Source organism: Polistes canadensis, unplaced genomic scaffold (assembly GCF_001313835.1).
Source record: "Polistes canadensis isolate GaletaPanama2010 unplaced genomic scaffold, ASM131383v1 scaffold_85, whole genome shotgun sequence".
Classification (NCBI taxonomy): domain Eukaryota; kingdom Metazoa; phylum Arthropoda; class Insecta; order Hymenoptera; family Vespidae; genus Polistes; species Polistes canadensis.
Window position 1 is genome coordinate 507,700 of NW_014569632.1, and position 19,684 is coordinate 527,383.

The 19,684-nt window shown below is 33.0% G+C and overlaps 1 protein-coding gene across 1 annotated transcript in view; it reads right to left on the reverse strand.

Moving 5' to 3' along the window:
* Positions 1-2,494: 2,494 nt before the first annotated feature.
* LOC106786837 (class E vacuolar protein-sorting machinery protein HSE1-like) overlaps positions 2,495-19,684 on the reverse strand; it is a 36,542-nt gene continuing 19,352 nt past the window's right edge. The window contains exon 2 of the mRNA XM_014748660.1: positions 2,495-2,773. Coding sequence (XP_014604146.1) covers positions 2,495-2,773 — 279 coding nt within the window. The remainder of the gene's footprint in view (positions 2,774-19,684) is intronic.

Sequence of the window (19,684 nt, forward strand, 5' to 3'; positions counted from 1 at the left end):
CAATTCAAAATTTATTTCAACTAGTTCAAAATAAATTGTTCATCAGATTTATTAACCGTCTATAATTCCCTTTGAGACTTGTATATTAATATATTTTTTGGACAAGAATATTGATAATTAGATTATTATTATTATTATTATTATTATTTGTTAGAATGTTTAAATGATTATAGTTTGATGATAATTTCGGTAAGAGTCACGGTAATATTTCGGCAACAATTCACGAACTGGAAACACTTCATAGCGTAGTGGAATATTCCTGAAACGTTTTCGACACTGTTGAAAGCTCCCCCTTCTCCTCCTTGTGCTTCTAATAGCTGCCGAGAAAATTCGAGAAACGAAACGAAACGAAACGCACCCCAATTAGACGTTCGCGTATTCACCAAACTCTCTCCTAATTCCACGAAATCGAATCGAAAATAAACGGGGAACTTGCCCCTCGTCGTACGGTGTCGCCTTTTCAAGCCGATTTTCCTTGTAATTCTACTCTAAAGGGATACAATTTTTAAGTACGAATGCGTATTGACTTTTATCGATGTTTCGAAAGGGTACGAAGGGATCCTATTAGCCCTTTTTGTTTTTTTGATAGTTGCAACTGTCGAATTCGAATTGCAATAGAACTCAAATAAGTTTTCGAAATTAGCTACAATTTTAATTTCTAAAATTTGTCAAGCGAGAACAATGATTATTAAAACAATGCTAAATGTTTAAATGTAAATGTATCGGATACACATTGTCGTCAATGTGGAAAGAACGAAACGAATCGATTCTATTGTTACGTTCAATGAGTATTTCATTTTTTTCCTGCTTTTTTTTTTTGTTCAGATTTGTAATATCGAAAATTCTGGAATTCTGTTATTGACAGGCTTGACAAGCAATTATATTTAACGAAACCATTATACACGAGAGTACACGGTTTGAAACAAAGAGAAATAAATCGAAATTTGAATTATGCATTCTACTGATTATCGTGACACGTTTGGAAATCGTTGAAACGGTCATTAATTTGACACGTCAAATTAATGAATTCAATCTGATTGCTTACGATATTGCTCGACGAGTTATACAAAACGGAAATTCGATAAAATTGTTCTTGCCATAGGTATTATTATTTCTATATCAACTACCTACTACTACTACTATTACTATGCCCTCGTATTCGTATAGTACGTTTTACCGTACAATTTCTAAGATTAAATCATGATAAAAGGGGTGGGGAGGATGGTTAGCTGAGATCATCGAAAATAGCAAGACACAGCACCCGAGGGCTACGAATAAATGAGGAAACAAAAATCCAAAGAGTATAAGTGAGGGTAGGTTCTATTAAAATTTTCCACAGTATAACAGCTGTTACCAAGCATAACAAGAAGATGATCATTTTCTTTTACGAGCTTGATGCATCATTTTCTCTATTTTATTTTTATTAACCTAACCGAAATGTTTCCTTACTCATTAAAATTTTCAATTATACGAGAATGCCGAAAATTTCAAATTGATGCGTATATGTAAACGTAAATATGTATTCAATAATTCGTGTTCGTCAGAAATCAATTATTTATCGATATCGTGGAAACATTTACCAACAAATTTACGTCGAATAACATTTTCGCAATAATGACGAATGATTTATTTATGATTATAATTGTACTCGCGTTACGAATTATTAAATATATATAATCATTGATTATAGATGGTTAGAACACGATAAGAAAAACATTTTGATAGACGTTAGCATGTTTCAGAAATAGTTCTTGTCATGGATATGATAAGTTACTCGTAACGAGGTTACCATAGGTCCTGGTTACACCATAGAAATGTCACGAACAGATGTCGAACCTAAAAGAGATGAGCAGTACAATGGGTGTTACGTATGATATATTTCTTTTATCGACATCAATATCTCGACACAAAAATATATGCCGTAAGTTCAGTATACTTATTCATCTTTATATCTTTATTACGCATGAAGAAATTCTCCAAGTAAAATGTCTTTATAAAGAAGCATATATGAAATATCTATGACAGATACTTACAATTAGACACGTAGTAATATGTGTTTATGTAAGTATATGCAAGTATATGCAACTATACGTATGTATACATCCATTAAACTCGGGATAGAACGTGCAGAATCGGCTAATGGAAAAACGCGGAAGCTTTAACATTACGTAAATGCATTTGACGACTATGAAAGATGCAAGAAGTATTATATACAAGCAACGTGATGGTGGTGATGGTAATGATGGTAGTGGTATAACGATCATTCTTTGTACGACATATACAACCGTAAAATATAATCCGCGTGAAAGATTGCAGTAATTTAAGGACTCTCGTTGAAAAGCCATATTGCTAATTGTACAACGAGTGGACCGATGATTTACGATGGAAGATATCAATGGCGATGATTATTACTCGAGAAAAAGAGAGAAAGGGGGGGGGTGAGACACCGAATGATATAATGGAAGACATAGAGACACATAGAAAGAAAGAGAAATCATTCTTCCATTGAGTAATAATACTTTTTCTTCTTTGAAAATGAACATCGATCCAGAATAATACGAACTAATAAAGCGTATAGAATAAAATTAGAAGGTAAAGAAATAAAATAAGGTCCGTTTGTTACCTGTCTACCTCGCAAGACGCACAACCACCAGCCTTCGAGACCTGCCGTGTTCTGTTCCAACACAGTAAGAACATCACCTTTTCTAAAAGCCAATTCGTCCGGTGCTTCAGCTATGTTGTCGTACAATGCTCGTGCTTTAACGCATTTTTGCTGCAACAAATAGGAAACAATGCTAATTAGTTTATTAGCGTTAGGCTCGTTAGATCTTTCCTATCTAATCGATTGAATATTTTGTAATATTTTTCTCTTCGTGGAAATGAAAATACAAAGTTTATTCTATTGCATATGTTAACACCGGCACGTTTACTTGTTATTTTTTTCAGAATAATATTTGTATTTTTCAGTAATGCACATGTCATTTATATATAATTATTATATTATTTAAATATATGTGTATAATATACCGGTTAAACAATTTTGTTGTAATAGAAAAATGTTATTAAAAAAAGCTTCCCCCAATGAAGGATCGAACACTAAAACTAGCAGCATGAGAAGCGAGCACGCTACTACTTAGGCTAGCGCGCCACTTAATAAACAGTTGCATTTAAGATAATATAAACATATATACAACCAAAATCAAAATTTTAAAAGCATTTTGATAAAATACTTTACCACATTAACACTCTAAAGGTATACTATTAATATACCAAAGCTCGTTAAAATCCGCGAGGGCACTGTGTGAAAAAGTACATTTTTGTATAGTTCACGATAACCGAGAATTCGCATCAATTGGATACGGCGACTACTATCCCTTTGCTCAATTTAAATCCATAAAGTTTTAACTTGGTCTCCCTCAACTTTCTATTTCGAGATACGTTCTCGTTCGCACCGAACTCGCGTTAGTTGTCAACAACGATCACTTAAGAATCGCGCCCAACCGAAGTGCTGCTTGCGAACGATGCAACTCGGACGTATGCAGTTTACGAGGAAGCCAAAGGAGAAGCTTCTCGCACGCTTTTAACTTTAAAGTGAGTTCAATTGAAATGCCTCGGCATCGCAGTAACAGAACAGAACAGAACAAACGGCGGCAAACTAAACGACGATTGAGACAATGATTTCATTCGTTGTCATTTTCCCTTTTCCTGTGCGTGTTAAAAACACTGAGCATCATTTCATTCGTAACTTTGACGAATTCCAAAGGCGGCGCCCCATCACTTTATTTCTTTATTCACCTAAATTCTCGTTTAGTTGTTTCCGTTTAATTCATTTCATTACTTCCCGTCAAACATAATTAATATTGTAACCAACACCACAACGCGAATATTCAAACTTGTATTTTGTTCAAACGACGATTGAGAAAAGTTCTGATCTATCGATGATCTACGAAATCTTATTTTCTAACCAGGATATATAGATTTGCAAGTGGCAACTAAACCGAGCCCACAGTTTCAATTTACAATATTTCCTTTTACATTCACGCAAACGGGAAATGAAACTACGGGTGTTATGCGGGTCACGCGTTTCGAATTTATCGTACGCGTTCCTCCAATTACGAGTTCTGCGAGCCTTCCCATCCAAGCATCCCGAGAACACTGTGGAATACGATAACAGAATAGTACGAACTATGACCATTCGAGAATTATTTCGAGAAAATAAGAAAATTGAATTGAACGATATAATGGTACCTGTCCTATTGGAAAGTTCATAAATTGCATGTATGTAACACTGACAGGTTTCACGTTTATACTCAGATGCAGAAAACCACATTCTTTGTTTTAAACATATCACGTTTTAGCATCCGAATCGTATTACTTTGCATCGAGTATAGAAAAAAAAAGAATTGGGCACACGCAGGAGGGGAACAAACAAAATCCTGAGAACAACCAGTCACGTATGACTTTTTATTTTTTAATTGAAAAGAACAAAGCCAAAGCGAGATTTTCTTTTCTTTAAACAATGATGTAAATTCGAAAAACCGATTACTATGGTAAATAATACCTATAATGATAGACAGGGGATTGGATTCGTTAACGGAGACCTCACAATAGATACGAAGAATGATTTGGGTTTTTAGAACCGATGATGTTTAATGGGAAACCTCGGGGGAGGTATTCTCTTGTTTTGGATAACAGTGGGACACGTGTAAATTGTTTTTTAAGACTATACTCGTTCACCCCTATTTATCGTTTCTCATTCATACGTCACCTTATGTATACATATATATATGCAGTTATATGTTATGCAGTTATATATACCTAGTCCTCGTGATTCCATTTCTGCCGATGTTGCGACTCTTGCATCGAATAGCAACATCAGCTAACGCTGATGCATTGTCGTGCGAAAATGTTTGCACAGGTGCATCGTTCACATTAGTACAAATACGTGAGAGTATATTTACACGTTTCACCAACGTATCTTTCTTGACAATGAATGCATTATATTAAATTACGGTTGGTATCAACTCGTTCAACAAAGATACAACAAATTCTCTCTACGAGAAGTTTAATACAATTATTACAAATAATAATAAAAGGTACAAATATTTGAAATGATTATTAAATATGATTTCAATGTATTCTAATAATAAAAGATTTTTAAATTGAAATTTCAATGAATGATCGAAGAAATAGATTCGAAGCTTGCAAGAATTGACCCCATGGATGTCCCCCTTCTTCTAATCCCAAAGGAATTTAATACCCACGTCAATACGCCTACCGAATTCCTCAACGATGAGAAGAAAATATACCGATCTACATTCCTGGTACGCTTAAAACGAACACTTACCTATATCATTGTGCTTACCTAAGATATACATAGACGAGATCGATATGTAATATCCTAGAAGCGAAAGGTGTCCTTACCAAAGCGGAAAGATACCAAGATACCTCTCTTCTACCTGTGTGTTCAACACACGTATCTTAAATCATGGCGTGGGACGTACCTAAACTAATATTTTGACAACGGACACACAACAGTCTCTCCACTTTTTTCTATGATATTACTACGCGTATATAGATGTTAGGTATACATAACGTTCTTTAACAGCACAACCTTCTACTTTATGATATTAATTTCATATTTTCTAGTCGCACGAGAATAACAAACTGTGCACACATCAGTTCGATAATAAACCCACCTAGCATGAATGAAAAAGAATAATGTTATAATAATAATAATAATAATAATAATAATAAAAGGATCCGAGAAATTTTCGAGCTTTCAATTTGGATGATGAATATTTTTTTTTTCGTATCTACTGCATCAAATGACAAATGCATTAGATTTAGGTTGTACAACACAGTTTAACAATTTGTTTCAATTTATTTTAATGTTATGTTGAATGGAGTACAACAAAAAGTGACCTGATCGAAATGATACGACGCGTATGTGTGCATGTAAATGAAATTATTATTGTAGGATAGAAAAAAAAGGGGGGGAGGAAAAAAAATAAAAAGATTATAACGATAAACCACGGATTACGGGATCGTATCTGTCTACTACCTAAGCAATATTTTTTATACACTTTACTTTCTAAACTCACCCCCTGCTAGCTGGCTTTCTTTATTACGTATGCAAACTATTTTTCTCTTCTATCTCTTTCTCTCATTCTCGTTCTCGTTCTCTTTGAAAAGCACCCAGACCCACCACGGGGTGTGTAAACTTCGTGAGTCAGTTTTTCGATGCGTTGCATTTGACGAAGGGTGCGCGCACGTGCCACTCTTTTGGCTTCACCTCGAATACAATGATCGTATATTATTAGTTCCAGTCGACAGTAAAACTTGTTCAAGCTTTTAAACTCAATATCGTAAGTTGTTTTGTTCCGCGTTCACGCCAGTTTCGTGTGTGTATGCACAAATTTATGAAGTATATATCTATTGTTACATCGCATAGAACTAATTTCAAGAATTTTTGTTCTTTTTTCGGTTTCTTTGGATTTCTTATTAATCTTTTATCATAAATGTGCAGTATATACACTTATAGAAAACAGATTTTAATGATTTTTATATTAAATTAAAGTACACTCTTTTGTCTAAGTGTAGAACACCATATCGAGTTATAAATTTAGCACGTAAAGTTCAGAACATGTCAGAGAATGCAATGCTGTAAATTGTGCATCTTTGCAATTTCTTTGAAAAGTTTTGGTAAATATTTTTTATATTAAAAATTAATAGACTTTAATGATTTTTATATTAAATTAAAATGCACACTTTTAGCTACACGTAGAGTACAAATTTGAGTTATATATCAATCTGCAAAGGTTCATAAAATGGCAAAGAATGCACTGCTGTAAGTTGTGCATCTTTGCAATTTCTTTGAAAAGTTTCGGTAAATATTTTTTATATTTTTAGCAAACGGATTTCAATGATTTTTATATTAAATTAAAGTACACTCCTTTGTATCCTCAATATTACTAATTTGAGTAATCACAAATTCCTATCACAAATTTTTCGATAATGTATTATAAAAAGTTTAACGATAGAAACAAATTGCTGAGAAATTATTTACGTTTTAAAATAATTATTCGACAAAGTAAGGTACGGTTTACCGCGGATAATAAAAGAAACTTGCAGAATGTTACAAACACACGTAATGCCAAAAGTTCAGTTCCCGGTATATTAAAGTTGGAACGATGCCAATCCGACATTGTGTATGGCCAAGAGAAAAGAGAAGAAACCCAATGGGTCGTTCTCGAAGCAAAGTGGGCTTAGGAAGATTCGAAAGTCGCATTCTACGGGACACCGCATTCTAACATATGGGGGAAAAGGACACATGAGTATGCTCATATCGATACAAGTTCGACGAAGCGTATTACACACGAAGGGTTAGAGAGGAATCGCTTTGCAACACGCGCCCTTTTCGTTGAGCAAAGTACCGTTACTGAGAACCCTTCACAGAACCGCACACCATCGTCTTATTCGGTCCTCAACGTTGTCGTCGGCTTCATTTCCTTACTCATACTCGTCCTAACCTTCCTGGGCCTTTTCTATGATTTAACGTAACCCTAATTACAAATACGTTCAACGAGAATTCATGAAATTCATGAAATTCATGAAATTCATGAGGGGAGACTGTGACACTGATTAGAAATCATCTCAAATGACTTTAATAACAATTCTAATTATAATACCACGTGTGTTTCTTTATAAATGGGAATTGTTCACTTGTACGAATCGATTATTATAGTTCTCATAATAAATTTTCTAATTTTTGTTTGTTTTTTTAACATAAAATGTGAATTATATTGATTTATTTTAGACAATAATATACTTAAGTTGGTAATCCAATTACGAGCAAGCTTATATATGTTAACGATGTACTCTCACGATCATAGTGTGCGATATTATTCGTCCGTAAATGTTAGGGGTTACTCAAGTCGTCGATGCGAGTAACTGGATTTAACTTAATCGCGCGTGAATGAGATGCTCAAGGGCGCGAATACTCGTTTTCCACATTGAATTTTTGCAATTTGCACTCGAGTTAACCTGTACCATTCAGTTCCTTTGTTCGTTTTACCTTTGATTATTTCTTAGAGACCAAGGGAAGGTGTTAACTTTCGAAAATGACTTTCGAGTGAAATCATTACGCTTGAAAATAAAACATACGCAACTTGGAAAAAGCAAAAAAAGAACACACAGGTGTGTGTACTCATGTACAAACAAAACAAATGAGAAAATAATAATTAATCTTTCTTAATAAAACATGTAATATAAAATACTTTTATGTATTTCATGTCTATGTTCTATGATTACTGTTACAATTCAACCTCATACTTATGGGAATAGATTGGAAAAATTTCAAATTCCTATATCATATCTTGAATACTTTAAAAAGTTTCCTGACACTGGAAAGATAATCACAAAAGACATCCATAAATTTTTGTCCCCAAACGCACGAAAAGAAGTGTAACTTTAAAAACTAGTTTTTCAAATAGAAACGAAATGAACTATAACATTTGATTACTTTTAAAGTATAACCATGCAAGATAAACTTATACACACGTATATCAAATAAAAATTGCATTCTCGAACGATCAGTAGTATCGATAATAAATGTGAACGTTGAAATTTCATACAAACAGAAACGTAACTAATAATTAAGATAGAGTTGGGCAAACTTACTTTTTTTTTTTTTATACCGGAATAAAGAAAAATGGTATATAATTAACAATTTAATGATTATGTTATTTAAAGAAATATTTTCTAATCGATTTATCACATAAATATAATGATACTTCGTTAAAGTTTCGTTTCCATCTCATCAGAATTAGGAATCCACGATTAAATGAAACAAATTTGCTAAGGTTTTCCCTTAGTGATATTAAAAAAAAACCCTATGGGGTGGATAGTGATTGGGGGGTGGTTGGTAGATAAGCTAGGGGAAGATTTTAATAATGTAGACCCTTGTTTAACGAGTCAATATATATTTTTAATCGAAAATAAAGGTGGAACGAGATAATGGAACGGGAAATGGGCGCTCCTGCTGTGCGTGCAACATAAGCAAAGATTATGCACCATGAGAGATACAAAGCCCGCCCACGTTTATCGTCTCGCGATGTCAATGAACGAACTTGTGTGCGTTCAAATATGTGTTACATGAAAAAGATCCCGCAGCCGCCGGAACCAACTTACGTTTACGTTGCGTGGGCATCATTCACAGAAACTTCGTGTGTATTATTATCACGTGCCAACAAATTGCACGATTTCAAAGAGAATTGCATTGAACTTTTATTTTCGCGGCCAGTATAATTGCTATTACTTATAGGTATAATGAATACCCTCCCCAACCCTCCCCCTAACCCCCCCTGAGGAGGTTAAACGAGGTTTATCTTAAATGTGTGCATTTATTTTTCCATACGTTTATATTCTATCTGTTTCTTTTTAGTGCAGAATAATTATCGTTAAAATGTGATAGGTATATATTTATTTATTAGTTATAGATAACTTTCTCGATATATATTTAATTTGTATCTTGACACAGTGTTCACTTTAGTATAATATTAAATTATCTGTTTCTGATATGTTCTTAGTTAATATCTCCTTTATAAATTCTGTTTTATCCGAGGCCCCCATTGGAGTATAAAGTAAGCTTAATAAAAATATGACTTACCAAGGAGAGCAAGTTCGTACGTAAGCTGAACGATAGTGAGTTCTAAAAGAGAAAGAGAGAGAGAGAGAGTTTCTCGTGAGAATTTTAATCGCTACTTCTCTCGCATCTCGTATGTATGCATAAAATACGTACGAGAAAAAAAGAGAGAAAGGAAGATAGTGGGAAATCGAGTTGAGTTGAGTTAAGTTGAGTTCAGAGAGAGAGAAGCACAAGATAAGATCGTCAATTCGAGTTTCCGTCGACAGGAATTGAATTATGCAAATTTCCGTGGTCTCTCGGTCCATTTGTAACCCGTCGAAACTCTCACGAAGAGATGAAAACAACCCTTTTGCTAACATATAATCTCAAGTTCGATTTCCTCTCGTCTTAACTGGAAACTCTGAACAGAACTTTCACGTGTCCATGAATGTCCCGTAAATCCCCCCATTGAAATTCTATTTAAGTGATTCTCCTTCGTTATCACACCCCAATTAGATCGAGACCGATGGATTATTATACTTTATGGTTTTATTCGCATACTTTATGATATTATAAGATAACTAGATAAAAAAATTGAATGTTTAATGATATAGGTTCATAGGGAACTTGGACATAAAAAGAAGTAGAACTTAATTTAATTAAGTTGGACGTTTCGTCCCTTTATTGGGACACTTCTTCAGCAACTTAATCATTAAAGCTCAGCGTCTTTTTTATTTATTTCGACATACATTTCTCTTTATAATATTCCAAACACAATACATCTAAACTTCGTTAGTTTGATCGTTATTATTCAAAAGCCTCAACAAAACTGTTTGCCCCAAAAATTTTTTAAGTTGCTGAAGAAGTCCCAATAAAGGGACGAAACGTCCAACTTAATTAAATTAAGTTCTACTTCTTTTCATGTCCAAGTTCCCTATGAACCTATATCATCAAAAAATTATAATTTTCGACGAGAGAAAATACTGAATAAATTTAATGTTTAATATTTGATAAATAGCAAACACCTGCTACTATTTCTACTTCTTCTACTTCTTCTTCTTCTTGGAATATAATGGCTAGTGGCATCTAACGAGAAGATCACGAGGATAAGAGAATGGTAGATGAGGAACGAGCAAATCGGTCACGCGATTATTTGATGAATACAATGAAATCAACTGGGCCCAATAAAGAATAAGAACAAATTGTTTGATTGGTCGATCGCGCGCTCTCGGCAAATATCAATCCTCGGTAACAGGGACTACTACTACTCACTTTAAATCGTTCGTTTAAAGATCGCATGTAAATATATAATTTGCACGTGACACATATACATTTATGTATATATGTGTTTTATCGTGTTGGTTGTGTTTTATTTGCTCGTGCATCATCGGAATTAGTCCTAAACCACTGTCAGCATCTTTACACTCGGTTATATCGTTTCTTTTTTTCTCGGAGATAAAACGCGTACTCGGCATATTTACGCGGAAATCTGAGGCTTATATCAACGCTTCGTACTTGGTATTCGTGTAGGTCCCAGTAGACTTGCTTGCTTGCTTGCTTGCTCGAAAATCTCTCAGATTACTAACCAACACTGTTACAAAATATACACCTGGATGTATTTATATAACAAAGAAATGATCAATTTGTTCTTGGTCTTCTTCTTTTTCTCTATTTTATTCCATTGTAATTTATTTTACTTATTGATTTTCGCAAAATGAATCCACTCGAATTTCTGAAGATTCAATTTTCTGACTATCTCGTACAAAGTTGGCGAAAGTGGACCACGAGACACAGAATAATGATGCACATGCTTAAAATAAGAACATTAAGTTTCTAAATGGAATTTATAGATCTAAACAATATGCATCCGAATACCGATGCACTGAATAAATCAGAAAATAACTGATTGGAACTATTATATCTTCTATCAACGTGTCACGATGAAAGAATCTTTATGAAAATAATTTCACCCTCTGAACCCATAACAACCCCATATTATATTAATCATCAAAATCTTGAACAGTCTCGTATCTTTGTATGCCTCTTAAAATCGTTTACATCATCGTTATATTTTTCTGCATTTTTCTGTTTTCTTTTTATTAGAAATACGAACTCTTTCCCTCTCGTGATTCGCGCATTAAACGAAAGGCAAAGTGTATATATAAAACATCATTTTGTTTTATTATTTTTTTTGTTTCTTTAGGTTGGAATCTCTTCTCCCCAAGGGGCTAGCTTATCGCAAGTCAACGCATGCATGCCGTTGTAAACGTCGCGTCATAAATTAACAGTACCGCCACGTAGTAACGTTGGACGTGATTAGAGAGCTTGCATTCACTAATTTGTTTGGCGACCGATGATACCCCCATAAAGATGCATAGGTGTGGCTCGAATGTGCATCCTGTCGGTGTCCAAGGAAAAATCCTTTGGGGGCTTGTTGCTGTTGCTGCTTGTTTGCTGTCGTTTTTGCTTCTGCTTCTGCTTCTCAGTGCTTACATCGAAAAGAAAAAGGGGTCGGTGAAAACGTGAAGGCTTTCAGGACGAATGGATAATCAGGGGTCCTTTCGTTTCACTCACCCCACTTCTCCCCTATCCCCCCCGACAGTCAGCGTAATAAAAGGCCGAGGTCTTCTCTCCGTGCTTCAAGTGTCCCTTTTCGTGCTCACTTTTTAAACGAGGGTGCTGACAAACCGAGAGAACCCACTACTCTCAAACTCCCCCTCCCCCTACCCCTAAACCACCACCCACCCCTTCTGACTCTACCTCTCGCAGTTTATTCCAATGAAATATTTAAGAATCGTGGTGTCTTATCGAATAATAAACCGGTTGTACGTTTACGTTTTATGCGTGTGCCGAAATTTTTATTTATTTTTTGCAATTATATTGTAATACCAACTAAACCTAAAATTTCTTCGATGTAGTATATGCAGAAGAATATTATAATTAATGAATAATACGAAAATGAATTCTTGCATAAATATCTAATTGTTTTTAACTTAATGTATGCTCCAGAAATGCAACAAAAATTTACTAATAAATGTATAATAAAAGGATTAAAACAATGAGATCAAATAGAAAATCAATCGACACTTGCTTGCATAGGTTTTTCGATGATGTTCTACGAAAAGAAAGGGGATATAGTTTGCTTATTCATACTAATCTCACTCTCTTTTTCTTTTTCTCAAGCGCCTAACATGCCCGCCTTGAAATTGCCGATCATTAAGAGCATCCGGTCGCTGAAACCGTCGACTTCAGTTTACGAGACCAGTTTCTATGCTCGAATCAATTTGCAAGGGGCTGCTGCTGCTGCATCGTGCAACATTCGTGTCGTAGTTTTCATTCGTAATAATCCTCCTACTATTCCGTCATTTTATTTCATTGCCTGTTTTTTTTTCTCTTTTTTTTGTTATCAAAGTGTTTTGCATTCGTGATAAATAAAACTAACATTAAACGAACACACGTGTTTGTGGTCTTATCGATCTAAAATTAAATACAATGAAAAATTCATTTCTCATTATTCGAATTTAATTGTGAATCAATATGATGAAATTAATTGAAGAAAAAAGATCTGTATTAGATGATCTGTTAATTTCTGAAATTGTTAAGCCAATCTCAACTCTCTTTCTCTTTAACAAGAAATAATTATAATGTTTTGACAATGATTAAAAAATTTTTCCTTCAAAAGTTTCATTTTCGTTCAATCTTGCAAAGTGTCACGACGTAACTCTACTATCTGAAAATAGTAACACGTGTTTTCTACGCAAGTATCTGTTAAGTTATTCAACGAAATACTTACTCACTGCAAAGAATATTGATGAGAGAAATTACATAGTGTGTGTTGGGGTACATAGTTTAACGTAATATATATATATATATATACTTATTCACCCTGAATGAAAGGAAATTCAACAAAAGTTTGGAGTTTTTACTCAGTGTCACGTGCAAACCAAATGTTACGTCCCATGAGTGACGTGTTCTCAACCACCACCAACCAACACCCTTCTCTCATTTATTTCTTTGGAACTTGATTATACTTGTCTGTTACTACTGTTGCTGTTGCTGTTATGATGACGATTCTCAATTATAATAATTATTTGACGATCTTTCCTCGCTCGATACAAAAATAAATTCTTACCCTATTTATCTATAGAAAAAGAAGAAAAAAAGGAAAAAAGGGGAAAGAAAAAACCGACACGTAGAAAAACCGGTCCTACCGGGTTGTAACACGTTTATAATTTTCATTCCATGAAAGCCAGCAATTCACTGAAAACTCTTTAAGGGAATAACCTTTAAGATTTCTCAGGACCCACTTTGTGGACCACCTACGATCCCAGATCTCATATTACATTGTTCATTGTCGTGGGATTGAAGGATCTGGCTATTTTCTTCTATGGTCTTTCTAAATTCTGCGTGACATCAAAAGAATCATTCTTTGAAAGAGAAAAAGAAATTTAAAAAACAGTAACAGACAAACGGGGCCAAGGACGAGAATTGATTTAAATTTTGAGTGAATATTTTTGATCTCGAAAAAATTGTATTTTACTTAACTTCACATAAAATCTAATTCTATTAGAAATATTTAAAAAAAAAGCAACTTATTGCAACACATTGAAGATATCTAGACTAATAAACACTAATCTAGATTGAAACAGTTTTCTTGAGGGTTTCAAATTATAACGAGCGAATACTTAACGAAGTTTAAATGTTTTGTCTTTTGAATATTAATAAAAAGAAAAATGTATATCTACCCAATGAAAAAAGACGCTGAACTGTAAAAATTAATTTGCTGAAGAAGTCCCAATAAACGTCCAACTTAGTTAAATTAAGTTCTACTTCTTTTTTATGTCCAAGTTCCCTGTGATACCTTATCATTAAGAATTATAATTTTGGACGAGAGAAATAAGTGATTTTAAAAAAGGTGACCAAAATACAATTGAATTTCGACGAGTATCCTCCCTCAACTTCACACACCCCCATACTCCCACTCCCACTCCCATTAAATGGTGCATTCGAAAATGAGAGAGTCAATGCATATTTCATACGTTAACGTTTGCTTTTATTAGTTCTGTTTCTCTTGCAAACAGGTCAGGTCGGTTGGTTGGGCCCTCGTATTAACGGGACTAAACATTCGTCTGGATAAACATTATACGATTCATTAAAATGCATATGAATTCTGCACAAATATGGCATAATTGCATGGGTATAAAATATCCCCTTTCCTATTCGCGTAATACATGCTAAATAATATTTGACTGGAGATTTAAATATATAGAATATAATCATTTGGAAAATTGAAATAATATTTCAATAATAATACGATTATACTTTAACCCTCCCCCATATATATATATATATATATATATGCACATAATTATATAAGTCATGTGTAGTCTCTTGTTTGAAAATATTTAAAAAGTATTACACATTAGAACTGTTAATAAATTTTATATAATATTGAATTAATTTAATTGAAAAATAATAATAATTATTTTGATTTAATGTTTAAATTACAATTAGATAACTTTCATAATTATGAACAGATATTATTTTTGTATAACAATAGTATACTTATAATTCTTGTATGTGAGAAATAATAATAAAAATAAAAAGAAAAAAAATGTTGCAACCGAAAGATGATTTTTAACATTTATCTCGTTCGTAATTTTCTACGAAAGTTAACGTTGCATCGTATTATCTTATGTACTATATCTAAAGAAGAAGAAGAAGAAGAAGAAGAAGACGAGACGTGAAATCGTATAAGAAATGAACGCGTCGAGTATGAGAAGAAGGTATGTGAAAGAATGATAAGAAAAAAAAAATAAAAAAAAAATCCCTGATGGCGAGAGATTTCATATTGACATTTAATGGCGTAGCAATAACCCTACCATATCGTAACGAGTAACCTAAGAACCCTTATCACGATTTTTACGAATGCAATCGGTAACCACTACAAATGTGACAGCTGACAGACAGAAGTAGAACCGATTTTTTTTTTTCCCATATGAATGAATGATTTGAACTAACGTTTATATTTTTTAAACATACATATATGCGTGTTGAGATAATAAAACATTGATTAAATATATACATATCATAATATATAATATATATTTTTGTTTAAACAATAAATGAGAATTTATATATGGATAAGAGAAAAATCGTATCGAATTTAAAATGAAATTCGTTTGACGATCTAAGAAAGGACTGTTAAGAAGTTAACCTAACTTTTATGTAGATCCATTTAATTTACATATTATGTTAATCTCTATAGTATATTAGATGTGCCTTGTGTGATTTCCATAAAATGTAAATCTATTACAATGTTTATGGTGAATATTCCTTACATTGCCTATACAATCTAAGAGATGCGAACATTGCTTGTTTACCCATAGAATCAAGAAAATAGAATAAACGTAAAACTAGTTCTTCTCGGTGTTGCATATCCAATCCAAAGTGCTTAAAAAGAAGGTTTCTCGTCACTCAACGATGAAGAAGAGAACGATCGTTGGATGCTGTTTCTGCTCCTTATATTTTTCAAGAGGAAAACTTAAGTATCACTTGGTTCAAATCCGCGTGCTCTTACAAAAAAAAAAAAACGAAGTACTCGAAAGATACTAAATTATCATAAACTTGACTTCCTTAAAAATAGTCTCTTTCGTTGAATTTTTGTCTCTAAGTATTATTTATTTTATCGAAGAGAAGAAAAAGGAAATGAAAAGAATTTAAGTAAGTCAGGAGAAAAAGCGAGTAAAACAATTTGTCAGGAAAATTTTCTTTTACAGAACCTGCATCATATACACATTTCAAACAGACACATTTAGGTTAAATTTCGTTAAGTTAAACCGAAGCAAGTATCTAATATCAAAGGACACGCTACCGCTGTTCTACAAGAAAATCATCCCGCATATCTTTCATTATGTTTTAAGTTGAACTATGTTACAATCGTCGTGTGTAAACATATAAGGGATAAAAGCCGGTATATGGCTTTTTAGGTTCATTCATAAACTTGCCGACACTACGTTTCATTCTCGAGAGGATAATTAGTCGTGGGAACGGGTTGGATGGTTATATGATTTTCAAACATTTCAAAAGTTACATTTGTTAAATGTAAATATTATAACACATTTAAACCTATAAGAATTTTTAATTAGAATAAGGAAAGTTTTAGGTTTTATTTTCGTGTGTTTGAAGTTTTAAATTTCGCAAGAGAAGATACTTGTTGGTTTGGGGATAATCGATAAACTGTGTTTTGCTCGAAGGGATGTAACTTTGTTCCCTTTTTCTTCTTCTTCTACTTTAATTTCATGTCTGATCACACCATAAAAGTCTCGAGGTGTATAAGATGATGAGAAAGATTTCTCATTGGCGAAACAAGTGTTGCCTAACGACGACGATCATTTGAAAGCTTGAAAAGAAGAAGAAATGAATGCACTAAGCTTCGTGCAGAAGAAAACAGAAGAAGGGAAAATAGTAAAAAAAAAAAGAAAAAATATGAAAGAGAACACTCGGACTAATCCGTCGAGCAAGAAAATCGATACCCATCCAACCTCGTCATTTCGTGTTGCCTGTTTTTTTTTTTTTCAGCATCAGTTGAGAAAGTTTTTGCCAGACCAGACCAAACCCAACCCCTGAGTCAACAAAAATCCTCGGGGTTTGACGATACCAAAAGAGGGTTAAATCCTGAACCGTCTTTTCCATTTTCCACCCTGACTTTTTATTCCACGTGCATAAATATTACCATCAACACCATATAGGTATTACTTTCTATACGAGTAATAACACGCGTGTATGTGTGTGTATATGTATGAATACGAAGAAAATTGATTGAACGAACGAAGCTTATCATCTTTTATCTTTTTAGATTTTTACCCTTTGTTCTTTTCTTTTTTTTTTTTTATTTGTTTCTTTGTTTTATTAGATAATAATTTTATCGTTAATATTATTATATTACAAATTCCACGTAGTATGAACGGTATCAATAATTCTCGTTACTTATTTAATCAATTAAAAGTGGTATTATTACACACACATATAACTGACCCAGATATATTTTTAGCTACGATCATCAGTCAATGTATCTATTGAAGTTAAACTCGTATTAAACAGTAAACTCTGATATTACACGAAGAGAAGAGTTTCTGTTCTACCATCCCACGACTTTAACCACATGACAGCCCCATGGGTCTTAGGTCAAATACCAAAATATTCGTTAGGCGGAGCCTTTACCAACGAGAAACTATAGAATAATCTTATGGTGTTTTTATATCATCAAAAAGATCGTAACGTAGACGAAAAAATAAAAAACATATTCATTGATATTTCTCATCCAAATTTTTGTATTACCTTTTTCGGAATAAAACAAAACAAAAATAAAAAAGTAATAAAGAGAAAAAGAAATGCAATTAAAAGGATTCATTTATAGATTTAAAATAAAATAATATTATATTACACGTGTTAACGTAATATCGAAATCTTAACTTTAATTTGATATTAAATTTTCATCGCTCAAATTCGATTTGATTTCTTCCCTCTCTCCCCTTCCCCCTTCCCCCGTTTATAAATATTTTACCTCATCGAAGAAAATCGCGCATCCCTGAAATAGAGGGGTTGAAAAACCCCCCTGCAAGTTTTCGAATGAAAGTGCAAAAAAATATCCAAGAAATTCAGTCACGTGTAAAAGATTAGTTTATTAAGTTACTTGTCCTATCAAATCGTAGCATCAGCCTTGTCGTAGCATAAGGGTAGTGTTGCATCCTTTCGATGGCTTCTGAGGGGTTGATAGATTGACAAGAAAAAATGGGAGGAAGAAAATCGAAGAAGGAAACCTTCAAGAAATAATTATTTGAAATTTTTCGGAACGTATCCTTGAAATTTTGTCAATCTTACAAATAATAATTGTATTTTTGTTGTTCAAGACGTTAGATTATTTTTTCGTTTGTGTGCTTACGTTAATTAATAATTCTTGTTTAACGATCAAAGAGAGAGAGAGAGAGAGAGAGAGAGAGAGAAGTAAAACAAAAGGTTCGAAACTTACGACTTTCTACAAATAAGAAGCCCCACCCGTTGATCCCGAAAAAAAAAAAAAAGAGACCATTTACACGGAACGTTTTGTGCAAGCATGATTTATACTTAAGATAAATGTTAGTAATTAAGGCTTGTAACAGTGAACATGTTATTGCTTGCACAGCCCTATTCAAATGTCAGTCGTTTAGAAATACATGAAACATTTCAAGCTATTATCGTTCGTATTAAATCATAGATACAACAAAAATAATAATAATATTTTATTATTCAAACCGCGTATATATATATATATATAACACATTAAAAATTCGACTAATGGTTAGATACAATATTTATCTCATTTTTATCTAACAATTAAAATAAAATGATCACATCGAACAATATAAAAAAAATATATTTGTTATTTAATATTATATTTAAAATAAAAAATAAGGCAGAAAAATTCTGGTATATTATTTTCTTTGAAGTATAATATACGAGTGAGTGAGTGAGTGAGTTTACTTGAAGGTAGTAGTTGTTCAGTGGCTCCTCGTCAATCTGGAAAAGTCCAGGTCTAACTGCACTTTGCAAGACGAGGACTTCAAACGACGTGTTTCGCGCACAGAGTTCTCTCTCTTTCTTTCTCTCTCTTTTTCTCTTTCTTTCTTTTACCATCATCTCTCCTTCCGTCATTCTTTCTCCTCGGTATGCTTCCCTTTCTGGTTGTGCTTTGAAAACATCGAGGATCGTCGAGAAAACCAGTTTACTGCGTACCTATATAGAGTAGGGTCATAGAGCTTCGATGATGACGTTTCCTTTTTCATCAAATCCGAATTTTTCACGAGTATATATATATATATTTATATTTATGTGTATTATAATCTATATATTATATGTATTAATTAAATAGTTACTTATATAKGAACACATTAATATATATATAATTAATAGAATAATTTATAATAAATAATAAACTAATAATTTAGGTATATATAAATTATCTAAATTGAGAGAGAGATTAAAATGTGTATTAATTAAAAATATTATAAATATATA